General features: G+C 49.4%; 1 protein-coding gene across 2 annotated transcripts; it reads left to right on the top strand.

Moving 5' to 3' along the window:
• The first annotated feature begins 3174 nt into the window (after nt 1-3174).
• On the top strand, nt 3175-12833 carry LOC116952351 (uncharacterized). Of its 2 annotated transcripts, XM_032971627.2 has the most exons (5): nt 3175-3977; nt 6020-6092; nt 7849-8037; nt 10020-10190; nt 11247-12833. In XM_032971627.2, exons 2-5 carry the CDS (start codon nt 6029-6031, stop codon nt 11522-11524), a joined length of 702 nt encoding a protein of 233 aa, XP_032827518.1. In that variant the 5' UTR covers nt 3175-3977; nt 6020-6028; the 3' UTR covers nt 11525-12833. The 2 variants fall into 2 exon arrangements, with proteins under 2 accessions (XP_032827518.1, XP_075930327.1); XM_076074212.1 differs by lacking the exon at nt 10020-10190.
• Nucleotides 12834-13118: the final 285 nt, after the last annotated feature.

Genomic DNA, 13118 nt, shown 5'->3' with positions numbered 1-13118 from the left:
AGGATTGCTCACAAAGATATGTTGTAACAAATGGTATAAAAAAATCCAGGGCTTTCTTAGCAATAACTGGATACTTGTTCATTTGTCGACACCAAAACGTTGAGAGCGTTGTTGTTCTGAAGAGTTGCTGTTGAACCTGGCTCTGCTGAATTTCAATGATTTCGTCGAGGAATTCATCATTGACATCTGCTGTTTCAACAGCAAACGTGAACGGCTGTCTCACCCATGCTGGATATGACTCTCTTGTAGGGAAATATCCGTCGAGAGACTTTGCAAGCTCATCTAAGTGCGTGGCAATTGTTTGCTTCAGTTCCGTGGATACAGAAATATCTCCGATTCCAGACACATCTTCGATCTTACTTGCACAGTCGTCCAGAAGCGGGAAGTTTGCGAAGTTATTGTTCTCTGTTCGTCGTTTCCATAACGGTAGCTTTTTTTGAAAAGCCTTCAGGTGTTCTTCCGCTTCCATGATATTGACTCCACCACCCTGCATCTGCTGATTGAGATGATTGAGAGCTGCGAATATATCAGCCATGTACGCTAAAATGAGAATGAACTCAGGATTTTTGAAGCAATCTGCATGGCAGTGTTGGTGCTCTTGCAAAAACAGGGCTAATTCCACACGCATGGCAAAAACACGATTCAGCACCTGTCCCCGGGATAACCACCGAATATTAGAATGGAGCAGAAGTACCTCAAATTCAGAGCCCATTTCTTTACACAGCTCACTGAAGATGCGGTGCCTCAGAGAACTTTTTCGCACATAGTTCACACATTCCACCACAGTTTTTAATACTTCTGTCATTTTTGGAGGTAAGGTTTTTGTTGCCAACGCATGCCTGTGCAGAATACAATGCGTCACAATGATGTGTGGTGCATCGGCCTTTACTAGCGCACCAAAACCAGACTTTCTTCCCAGCATGACTGGAGCTCCGTCCGTACAAACTGCAGAAACCATATCCCATGAAAGATTGTTGTCTCTGAAGAAGTCATCCACAAGCTTCTTCACATCGGCTGCCTTCGTTGTTGTTGTAAGAGGCTTACAAAATAAAAACTCTTCTTTTATCATGTCGTCTTTCACATAGCGTACAAAAACAGCAAGCTGGCTTAGATCAGAAACGTCTGTGGTTTCGTCGAGTTGAAGGCTGAATTTTGCCGGGCTTGAAATCAGATCCGCGACTACTTGAGCCAAGATGTCTTTACTCATGTCTTCTATTCTGTCACTGACGGTGTCATTTGAAAGGGGAATTTGGGATAATTTACCTTCGGCCGCTGTTCCGAGTATCAGATTCGCCATCTTTAATGCAGCTGGTTTCACAAGTGTTTCACCAATGGTGTGTGGCTTGCCCTGCTTTGCGATCAGGTAAGCAACTTCGTACGATGCTGTCAGGATCGGTTTGTTAACAGGTACAAATCCAAGAGCAGGCAGAGTGGCCCTTTCATCGAATCTGGCTCTCTTCACCCTGTATTCAGCAAGTGTTGTGTTCTTGTATTCCCCGTCTCCATGCAGCTTCAAGAAGTGTTCCTTTAGTTTTGCCGGTGCAAGACTAGAGTTGCTCAACTTGACGTTGCAAATCATGCAGATAGGACGCTCACTCCCATCACGTTCCGTGATACATGAGAATCCATGTTGTACATATTCGTCCGACCACTTTCTTCTTTTGCCCGACATAGTCAGTATGGATAAAATATTAAAGAAATCACACGACGTACGACAACAGTCACACGTTGACTACTGAGTATGCACTAAATTCCCCGCAGCGCTGATTGGCCAAGCAGTGTAGCATGATCATCTGCAGCCAGTGATGGCCAAGCGGGCCGTGTGTGTCATCACAAATTTACACAATAATTCAAGTGTGTCCGGACCTCCGTGGCGGGGGCTCTGCCGAACCCCTGAGATCGACTCACCGAACCCCTGGGGTTCGATCGAACCCAGGTTAAGAACCACTGCTCTAGTGTCTTCCCAAAGTCGGAAGGAAGAGCGTTCCAGACGGCTGCAGAAGCGCATCTGTGACCGCCGGCTATTGTTCGATGGCTCGCCAAAAGGTCGCGGATGAATGCGATTACGAGTTGACACGCGCCTCCTGAGCGTAGTGCACTCGTCACACCGAGACCCTGATCATGAACGACAGCGGCAGAGATAGAGAAATCGCGGATCACTTGGGCCCAGCAGCTGCAGAGGTGCGCGGTTCTAATTCCGGCGGCCGCCCTGGTTAATACCCGCCGGGTGATATCAATCGCAATGAACACGCTCGGACTGCTGCTTCACATCACAGCGGACGTTCAAGATCCCGTGACATCATTCGCAAGAGAGGAGGCCAAGTTTGAAAATTATATCGCAAATGATCCACTTGTGGATTAAACAGCAGTAGCGTTCACACCCCCCCCAACCCCCAGTGCCGGATTCTCCAAGTAGCACAAGTACCTACATATGTAGCTACTTGTATAGGTACTTGTATAGCTACATATGTAGCTACATATGCTACGGGCCCCGCACATTCAAGGACCCCGCGCTAAATGCTTTCAAGCTATCAATTCCGGTTGAGTCATTCTCCACTCGCTCGATGACTATAGTACTATACCGCCTTCAACTTTTATGAACGACTGGGTGTTTAAGGTTAGCGATTTGTCGTATTTTCTGGCTGTGCAGCAAATGAAAAAATACAAATACTTTACTATGCAAGTAAAAAATGTGTTTTAATATTTTTGTGTTTTTTTTTTTTATTTAGGGCCCCTTTATAACATATGCTACAGGTCCCGAACCAGCTCCATCTGGCACTGCCCCCCCCCCCCCCCCCCCCACTACTGCTTGGCAGGACCCTCTTGAAAGAAGGAGTCACGAGACCCTGTGAGGCTTTCCTGCGTAAACAAGCGGTACGATTAGTCAACAGTAACAATAACAGATGTTGGGCTGTGGGCAGGAGGCGAACTCGGGCGGCTGGAGTGTGTTTTTATTATTATAAATAATCCGCCAGAGTTCCGCAACACGTGGCGTGCGGTCTGTGCGAGCGGTCTGTGCGAAGCGGCGATTGGTCGAGGCCGCCGCGGTCCGCGCGTGAAAGTTTGGATCCCTGACCGCGATTCGGGAAGAAACTCGCAAAGATGAATCCACGTGCACCCCGCCACCGCCCCCCCACCCCACCACGACGTCCCGAACTGGCAATTATGTACCCAGCGCACAGAGCCGCGTGAGCAGTCACCCCGCTGGCCGGCTGGCTCGCACTCCACCAAGTCTCTCGTTCCCTACCTCCCAAAGTCTGCCGATTGACTCGTTCTCTCGCGGGCTATCGCGCTTCAACGGAGTCATTCGTCTCGAGTCATTCACTGCGCTCATTCAGTCATCCGTCATAAATCCTCGACGAAGTGTCAGTCGTCCGTAACTAATAATCATCATCATCATCATCATCCGTCAATCAGCATTCCAACAATTATTGTCATCGTTCGTTGCAATGCATAGTTCATCATAATCTCCATCATTATAAACAAAAAATGATCAAATATTATTTTCATCATTAATTACAAATCATTACCATATTTATATATTGCACACGGTTAGCTATTGCCGTGATCGAAGGCGCTCTATAAATATAAAATAATGCAAGGTAATCACCCGTAATTATAAATTAGCGTCAACATCATAATCCATAAATCATACATTTATAAAGCATTATACCATCATCCATACATCATTATCATCCATCAATCACCAATCCATCAATCATTATCAATGCATCATTATCAACACCATCAACATCATCAGTCAGCAATCCATCAATCTTTATCAATTCATCATCAACACCATCATCAATCACCAAATTATCAATCATTATTAGTTTATCATCATCAACACCATCAGTCACCAATCCATCAATCATCAGTTGATCATCATCATCATCATCATCTCTCAATCATCACTTACAAATTATCACTGTGATCGACGTCCTCTGGACGAGAGACAAGCGGACACACGAAGCCAGGTAATGTGTCGATTAAACTTCACTCATCGGTGATGTGGGGTGGAGGGAGCGGTGGTGCAGTGGTTTAGGGAGCCCTGACCCAGCACCGCGCGTTTCCCTAACGCAGGGCTCGGCATGCGGCTCTTTAGGGACTGGCTTCGTGATGCCTTCATTCTTAAGGACCCACCGCGTCTCCTATTCAGCACTCAGTGCATTGGGGATCTTGACAATTTTAGGTTTTTTTCCTATATATACCGAATTCGATTAAAAAAATGCCTCTACTTGTTATTTTGCTTTATCGACCCCTGCCCTAAACGGTGTCCCGGATAATGATAGCACCATCGATTAGAGTTAATTTTTTTGTTTGATTTGTATTCTTCTTTTTAACAGCGCCTGTGTTGTTTGTCTCTAAACTGCGATTCTTAAAATATGCTATTGTTAGTTTTAACGCTCGGTTAGTAACACTCAGCGCGTGCTCTCCAGTTGCCTGGGTCAAAAGTGTGCAAAGTTTTGCCCAATCCTGGCCAGCTGCTGCAACAATCTTGATTTGAAGCTTTCGTGACTGCAGGAATCCATACTCTTTGGTTCTTTCGGTAAAGTCACGTAGGTAGAAAATAAAATAAATCACGACGTTTCGATTGATGGTGGTGTTGATGATGACGTATCGATTGCAACGCATGCTTGTGCTCCGCCTCAATCTTTATTTGAAGCTTTCGTGACTGCAGGAATCCATACTCTTTGGTTCTGTCGGTAAAGTCACGTAACACAAGCGGCCTGATGACGGCCGCTTGTGTTGCGATCGAAACGTCGTGACGTGTTTTATTTTATTTCTAACTACGTGACTTTACCGAAAGAACCAAAGAGGAGGGAGCTCGTGCTAATTAGGTTCGATTCCTCCTCTGTTGGAGGAGCACGGCCCACGGTGATGTCAGTGCCGTGCGGGGTCTGTAGAACATGTTATAAAGGGGCCCTAAATTAATAAAAAAAAACACGTAAATATTTAAAAGACATACATTTTTAACTTGCATAGTAAAGTAATTGTATTTTTTTTTATTTGCTATACGACCAGATAATGCGACAAATCGCTAACCTTAAACACCCGGCCGTTCATAAAAGTTGAAGGCGGTATAGTACTGTAGTGATAGAGCAAGTGCAGAATCACTAAACTTGAAAGCATGGGCCCTTGAAAGTGCATGGCCCGCAACATATGTAGCTACTACACGTGTAGCTACTACACGTGGTGTAGCTACTTGTGCTACGAGGATAATCCGGCACTGGGTGGTGTAGGTCCCCAGATGGACATCTCGTGGCACCGTGGATGCACATTGTTTCCACTTTCAATGCGTTGCTCCATATCGTGTCGATGGCTTCTTCTTTTACGATCGTCGTTTGCGTCGTCGTTGTTCATGGCGACATTTCATCACGCAGCCGCGGTCACCGCTAGTGTTGACTTTTACCAAAACGGTGATCGGGTTTCAACTGGGACTTTGCTGCTTGCCGGACCTACCCCATTCCCCACCCCACCTCCCCCGCCCTACCCCATCATCCCCACCCTCCCCCACCCCACCCCACCCTCCCCAACCCTACCCCACCCTCCCCAACCCCACTCCATCCTCCCCAACCCCACCCCACCCCATCATCCCCACCCTCCCCCCACCCCACCCCACCCTCCCCCACCCCACCCCACCCTCCCCCCACCCCACCCCACCCTCCCCCCACCCCACCCCACCCTCCCCCATCCCACCCCACCCTCCCCAACCCCACCCCACCCTCCCCAACCCCACCCCACCCTCCCCAACCCCACCCTCCCCCCACCCTCTCCCATGCCACCCTCCCCAACTCCCCCACCCCACCCTCCCCCCCACCCCACCCTCCCCCCACCCTCCCTCCACCCTCCCCCCACCTCACCCCACCCTCCCCCACCCCATCCCACCCAAACCCACCGCACCCCACCCTCCCCCCACCCCACCTCACCCTCCTCCACCCCACCCCACCCTCTCCCACCACACCCTCTCCCACCCCACCCCACCCTCCCCCATCCCACCCCCTACCGGGGCGAACAGACCAACGCAATGGGAGCCCCGGGACAGCGACCGCTGATGCTGTTCGCGGCGTCTTTGTGGTGCTTCGTAGCAGGTGAGAGGGGTCGACCCGCCTCTACGTTAGCGAGCGCCCATTGCGTAATGTACGTGGAACTTCTCTCGCAACGGCGCGAAGCCAGCAGAGGTTGCTTTGCCACTGAACCGCGCAAAACAAATGGCTCGGTGACAGGCACGCTGGCCGTCAGGCTGCCCAACCACTCAAGATATTCGTGGTGATTACGATCATGGAGACAGCAATTGGTGGAGTGGTGGCGCAGTGGTTAGCACACTGTGCTAAGAACCCAGCAACATGAGTTGAAGTGTCAGTCACAGTGGCCTGTGGTATATGAACCAGTCCTTAGTCCCTCTCCTACACCTGCCCTTCATCAACTCGCACTGGCCAACGTTGGTGAAGTATGGTTCAAAACACCGCCCATAACTGACACCGCACGGAGAGCCCTTCATCCACATGTTGAACTTCTTTTGCACCGTACGTAGCCTACCGTGCTGAGCGGAGGTGAGGGGTAAGGACAGCAAACTAAACACAACGAGCAGCTCTAAAGAAATACGTTTTCATTCTAGATTTAAAAGTGCATAGCTCCAGTGGCTTCCTAATATCGGAGGGAAGAGCGTTCCAGACGGCCGCAGAAGCGCCTAAACAAAAAGCCGCTGCTGCGAGGATGACGGGAGTGCACGTGATGCTTTCATTCTCCTTGACAAGATCAGCAGAGTATTGTGGTTTCTTTGTGGAAAACACTTTGTGTGTCGTATTTAAGGCCAGGACGGACGCTCGAAAATCTGGTGATGTGGCCGTGAACACGCCCGGACGCCTTTGCCTCCCCATGTGTGATGTTCGCACACCGCAAACATCAGATGTTGTATCACTCGCCACTGTGTGTTAACCGTGGCCGGGAATCCAACTGAGGTGGACGGATCACTGAGCATAGTGCGCTAACTCTGCGAAGACAACGATTTCCCCCCCCCCCGCCCCGCCGTATAGCCTTATCAGGCTGTCTATGCAAGTGTAGAGATGACTTGACACACTTTTCTTGAGATGGTTTCTTTATTGAAGACACGTTCACTTGACACAGACGGAGACCCCCACTGCAACAGCTCCGAGCCTCCTGCGCATCTCTCTTATATATCAACACGAGGCACGCCCTCCTTCCTGAACCTTCTCGCTGACTCTGGACTCTCGCTCCACCGGCAGACTCTACCGGCCTCTTCCGTCGCCTGACCATGCTCCCCTTCTCGATCATTCTTGTAGCCACCAGTCCCTTCGTACTCACAGCTGACTCCTCTGTCATTACCTCCCGGAGCCACTAGTGCATTCGCACTGCAGGCTGACTCCCCTGTCATTACCTCCCGCGGCCACTAGTCCATTCGAACTGCAGACTGACTCCCCTGTCACTACCTCCCGTGGCCACTAGTCCATTCGCACTGCAGACTGACTCCCCTGTCATTACCTCCCGTGGCCACTAGTCATTCGCACTGCAGGCTGACTCCCCTGTCATTACCTCCCGTGGCCACTAGTCCACCCACACCGCAGGTAGACTCTACTGTCATTACACAAGTGCTGTTAGCGAGCACAGATGCAGGTCGGTATGACACACCAGGGAGCGGGTGGCCAGCTACCGACGCCTGGCCACTTTTGTCCCCCACAGCGCATACATATACACACACACACGCGTGTACGCGTGCAGCCCTTTCTTTGCTCAATCCACTGCTGGATGAGGACCGCCCCCCCCCTCTCCCACGCCGGTCTGAAATATGCCCCCCACTCCCCCTCCCCTTACCCCACACCCCCTCAGCGCTACCGACTGCGAGGGCTTTTGACAGGGCTCCCACTTGGAAGTCTGTGGCCCGCGTTCTGCCCTCGAGCCCCTCACTGAGCCCCCCTTTCGACGAGCGGTTTGAGACATGGTTCTTCGAGTGGCACCAGGGCTACTCGCAAGAGGAGGTGGCGGAGATAGCCTGCAACATGCTGCGGTGCCTCAACGGTGAGGAGCGAGTGACCGACTCATTCTCAACGTGCACCCCACAAATTAAACAATCGGCTCGATATAATCACTCAACGCGCGGGGGTGGGGAGGGGGGGGGGCTTTCGCAGCTGATGTTGCACATTTTGGTTAGGGCCACACGTGGTGGGAGTGGTTTTAAATCAACGTTCTTGTCGTTTACCCTCCACCACACGACAACATCGTCACGTTTCCAAACATGTAATCGCTTGTACGTGCCAATTGTATTAATCAGATTCTGACCAATCAAGAGGTCGCCGGTTCGACTCGGGGAATGGTCAACCAGGTTATACCGGTTTCCGACTTTGGAAACCAGTAACGTGTTATGAAAACGGTTACCGGTTCACGACCAGACCATGCAACTTAATCGCCCACAACTGCTTTGTCCGCACCTGAGCTACCAGTTGCGCAACAAAGGAATGAAAAAGCTGTATTCCTGATTTTAACGACCAATCAATTATAATATTATTAAGCTTACCGAGTTTCAAGAGTCTTTTTCTATTTTGAAATATAAAAAAAAATTATTTATTTTTTATTTTACCAGGTAAGGCCTCACTGACCTATATAGCTCATACTCTTTGTTTTTTTCGGTAAAGTCACGTAGGTCAAATTATTTTTTTAAAACAACTAAATTAAATCACGACGTTTCGGAGGCAACACAAGCTTCCGCCTTCAGGTGGAAACCGTCACAGCAATTAATTGCTTGCTGTATCAGCAATTTTGCGGTTTCCACCTGAAGACGGAAGCTTGTGTTTCCTCCGAAACGTCGTGATTAAATGTAGATGTTTTCATTTGTATTTATTTTTATTTTACCTACGTGACTTTACCGAAAAAACCAAAGAGTATGAATCCTTGCAGTCACGAAAGCTTCAAATCTAGATTTCTAAAGCTCCTGTTCAGAAGCGACCTGGCTATCACAAATGAAAGCTCAACGAAGTGGAAATTTAAGGTAGGCCAAATTATCTCAATGCATGTTGATTGTAAACATTGAGATAAAAACCAGAGGACCCGGAGAATAATCCACGCGATCACGGGGAGACCATCCAAAACTCCAAATATACAGGTGTCAGGGTCGGGATCGAACTCACGACCTCCTGTATGCCAGGAGGGGTAGTTAACATTTCGCTGCGATAGGAGGGTCCTGCCAAGTGTTTGAAGGGGCAATGTTGCTGCTACGTGTAATCTCTATGGAGTCATTTGCAGGATCTTTTTTTCAGTATTGGGATGTGATTTTTGGCCAATACCAGCTACATTGTCTCTTTTCGCTGTGGGAGGAAACCGGACAAGCCAATAGGAACCCCATTCAGAACAGGGGGAGAACATACAAACACCACACACATTTAACTCACATGTCCACTCACACTCTCGCTCACTCTGCAGAACAGGGGGGGGGGGGGGGGGAGATAACGCACAGACGCCGCACACAGAAAGGCGCCCGAGTCGGGAAACGAAAACACGGGGCCTTTCTAGCTGTTAGGCTCGTGTGTCACCACTGCGTCGCCACCACCACCGCCGCCGCCACCCACCCGCACCTCCGATTCGCACGGTTGGCTCCGTACGGTGCGAAAGAAGTTCAACATACGCACATACATACCCTGACCCCCCCCCCCTTCACGCCTCGAGAATGCGCAGCACGAGATGACACGCGCCGCTGTCGATCCCGCGTCTCTGCCGTGAGCAACTACTCGCGACTGCTCGCAAATTGGTTGCAGAGACGTGCACACGCGTGAGCGATTCAGTTGCATCGCTCCCCGACTGCGAAAACTTTGCAGCTCTCTTCCGAAAATCAATCGCGAGACTCAGGTTGTTTTATTTTAGGTGCAAAGATGTGAACATGAAATCGAGAGTGCAATCCGGGTACAAGCTTGTGACTTCTCCATGTGATGCCTCATGACCTGAACATGGCCATAATTGTCCACCGTAACTCTTTGAAACCATCTCTCTCTCTCTCTGTCCCTCTGTAGACATGTTTGACCTTGACTCATTCATCGCAGCGATGAACGCCTCTCACAGCCTCCGAACGGACTCTTCCACTGCGTCCACGGGCGCGATCTGGCCGATCGACACCATCAATGGAAAGAGGGTCTCGGGCGCTGACCTCCCAATCGTAATCTCCATTGGGGACCCAGCCTCTGGTACTAACTCCAACGCCCCCCGCTCTTCCGCCAAGCTCTTAGATGTCGATAGAGTGGATAATGTCCCTGCAACTAATGAGGATAGCGCGACTTTGCTTTCTTCAATTAGGAATACGTTAGGTAGTTTATTCAGTAACTCCGCTGATAGAAAAACAGAGGTAGGGGGCGAGAGTACAATGAGTACACCATTATCACCATCATCATCATCACCACCACCACCACCATCAGCAGCACGAACAACATCAGCACCAGAGACATTATCACAACGAACAACGCCATTGCTATTAACCCCACCAACATCACTACCACCATCATCATCAACGTCATCATCAACACCACCACTATTGACTCGCACGTCACCTGAACTACCAACACCATCATTAAGAGCACCACTACCATCATCATCACAATCACCACCACTATCATCACCACCACTATCATCAGCATCATCATCACTATCACTATCATCAGCATCATCATCACTATCACCACCATTATCACCACTACTACTATTATCACCATCATCATCATCACCGATGCTCGCAATATTATCACCACCATCACTATCACAACCGCTAACACCATCATCATCACCATCGTCATCAGAACCACCACCACTGTCATCACAACCACCATTACCAGCAGTACTATTACTATCAACAGCACCACAACCACCACTGGCTCCTCCTCCTCCACCATCATCGTCATCATTACCACCATTGCCACCAAAACTGCCAACACCATCATCACCAGCCCCGCCATCATCATCATCATCAATCTCATTAAAATCATCACCACCATCATCACCAATACTTGCATCATCATCAACACTATTGTTAGCAGCAGCACCATCACTATCAACATCATCACCATTACCACCATTACAATTGCCACCACCACCACCATCGTCACCAACATCTCCATCATCATCATCATCACCATCACCAACACCGAATCGTTCATCAGCATCATCATCCTCGTCATCATCGTCACCAACGTCATCAGTGCACGATGGGCAGAGCGATCCGAACGAAACTTTTCCCACTGCTCGCTCAGACGTGGTGACGGTGAACCAACACGGGAAGGGAACAACTGGCCACGAAGAATTGTTGCAGACCACGGGAATCGCCACCAGCCCGCGTATCGAGTTCAAAGTTCTCCATCCCCGGGGAAGGCCCTGGTCACCCGTGAACGCCGAGGTGTTGGTAGCCCTGAGCGGCATGGCCCTGCTGGTCATGGGAGGGGTGGCTGTGGCGTCGGTCCTGAAGAGAAGGCGGACCCGTGGCCAGTACAAGCTGGTGGCCGGAGTGGCCAAGGTGGAGACGAGGGCCTGACATTGGCGTCTTTTCGTTTGGCCCAGCGTGTTGTTCTGCCGGAGGTTGGCGTCTCATCCGCAGCCTGACTTGACTTGAGTAGCAGGCGTACGTAATGGTAAACATGTCCTTGGGCTGCTGATGTAAAATCACGGCCATTTTACTTCCGACCCGTTGTAATAAGCAGCCAACTTATTCAATTCTGGCTGGGCTGCAGATGAGACGCTAAGGATAGGCGCATGTGTTAAGTTTGGCACCCGTTTTTTGACACTGAAATCCGCGGTGGGCCGGGCTACATTTAGATCCACCCTTCCTTCTATCAATGTATGCCTTGGGATTAGTGGGCCAATGCCATTTTTCCCATTGATTTACCCAGCTGGTCATGATTCGGTTTGGGCTGCGTAGATGCTGAGCGTGCGAACAACAGCAACAATATAATACGACAGGTGAATAAGATGGTAACTTATCGTCAGGTGGCGGTCGTGCCAGGCATTAGCAAAGCAAGCATCAGCTCGAGAATCAAAGATACTCAAGGGGTCACGGATATCATGAAAACATGGGTGGGGCTGTATCAAATATCAGGCGGTGGCTGCGCCTGATGTTGAAATTCTTTTGCACCGTACGTAACCACGGGTAGAAGGGGTTTCACAACATTTGTGTGTGGTGATCGACCAACCCCCGCTGTGGCCTTCATAGTGCTGGCTCACAGACAGCCAGTAGTGTAAATGGGAAACACCACAGGCGATGTGGTGGGGTAAAGCGTTGGGGTATGCACCCACTTCTTCCAAGACGTCTGGCCAACGTCGAGGAGCAGACCAAAATAGCCACTATAATGGCTCTGCTTCAGATATGTGACCCACTTCCTTTTTTTATTTAGTAAATCTTTTGTGGCCTGTTAGGAACCGGCCACACAGCAGGAGGTGAGCGGTGAGTCCACGCGTGGCCCGCCCATTATTTGATTTACCACTTCCATCCGCGCCTCTTTCCCACACTGCGCACTTGTCTCATTCACAGTTTTGGTAAGCCCACAAGCTGACTCTTGCCAAAATGAGTAAAAAACAAACTTCGCTGGAGAGCTTCTTTGAAAAGGGGGAAAAACCCAATGATGAACGCCCCCCCCCCCTCCGTCCGTGAAAAATTTGTCTTCCACGAAACCGGTCCCTGGTGCCAAAAAGGTTGGGGACCGCTGGTCTACAGTATTATTACAGCTGTCGCGATGTTAGGACATGCGTTTGATTTGCTTGATGTTGCTGTGGCGTTTCGTCATTGTTATCCCCTCCGCTTGGTGTGCGCGTGTTTTTCATTTTTATTAAAATATTTAAACATTTAAGATGAGATCTTTTTGCTCTGAAGAAGGGTCATTGCCTGCAATATTGACCGTGATATATATTTTGTTACTTAATTGAGAATGTGTTGAGTGTGTTTTTATATAATAAAGTATTAAAGCTTTCGTGACTGCATAAAATTACTCATTGGTTTTTTTCGGTAAAGTCACGTATGTAGAAATACAATAAAATTATATTAAAACAAAAAACAATCACGACGTTTCGATCACAACGCAAGCGATCTTCATCATGTGTCAAGAACAAATCACGGAGGTAAATACAACAAAAAG

The sequence above is a fragment of the Petromyzon marinus genome, chromosome 46 (genome assembly GCF_048934315.1).
Source record: "Petromyzon marinus isolate PM22_M1 ecotype Great Lakes invasive population chromosome 46, UKy_Petmar_22M1.pri1.0, whole genome shotgun sequence".
NCBI lineage: Eukaryota > Metazoa > Chordata > Hyperoartia > Petromyzontiformes > Petromyzontidae > Petromyzon > Petromyzon marinus.
Note: the sequence above shows the minus strand (reverse complement) of the source record. Positions and strands in the feature narration are given on the sequence as shown.

Coding starts and splice junctions, on each gene's coding strand:
- LOC116952351 (XM_032971627.2), top strand. CDS start 6,029: ATGGGAGCCCCGGGACAGCGACCGCTGATGCTGTTCGCGGCGTCTTTG. Junction 8,038..10,019: donor CATGCTGCGGTGCCTCAACG/GTGAGGAGCGAG, acceptor GTCCCTCTGTAG/ACATGTTTGACCTTGACTCA. Junction 10,191..11,246: donor CATTGGGGACCCAGCCTCTG/GTACTAACTCCA, acceptor CTGCTCGCTCAG/ACGTGGTGACGGTGAACCAA.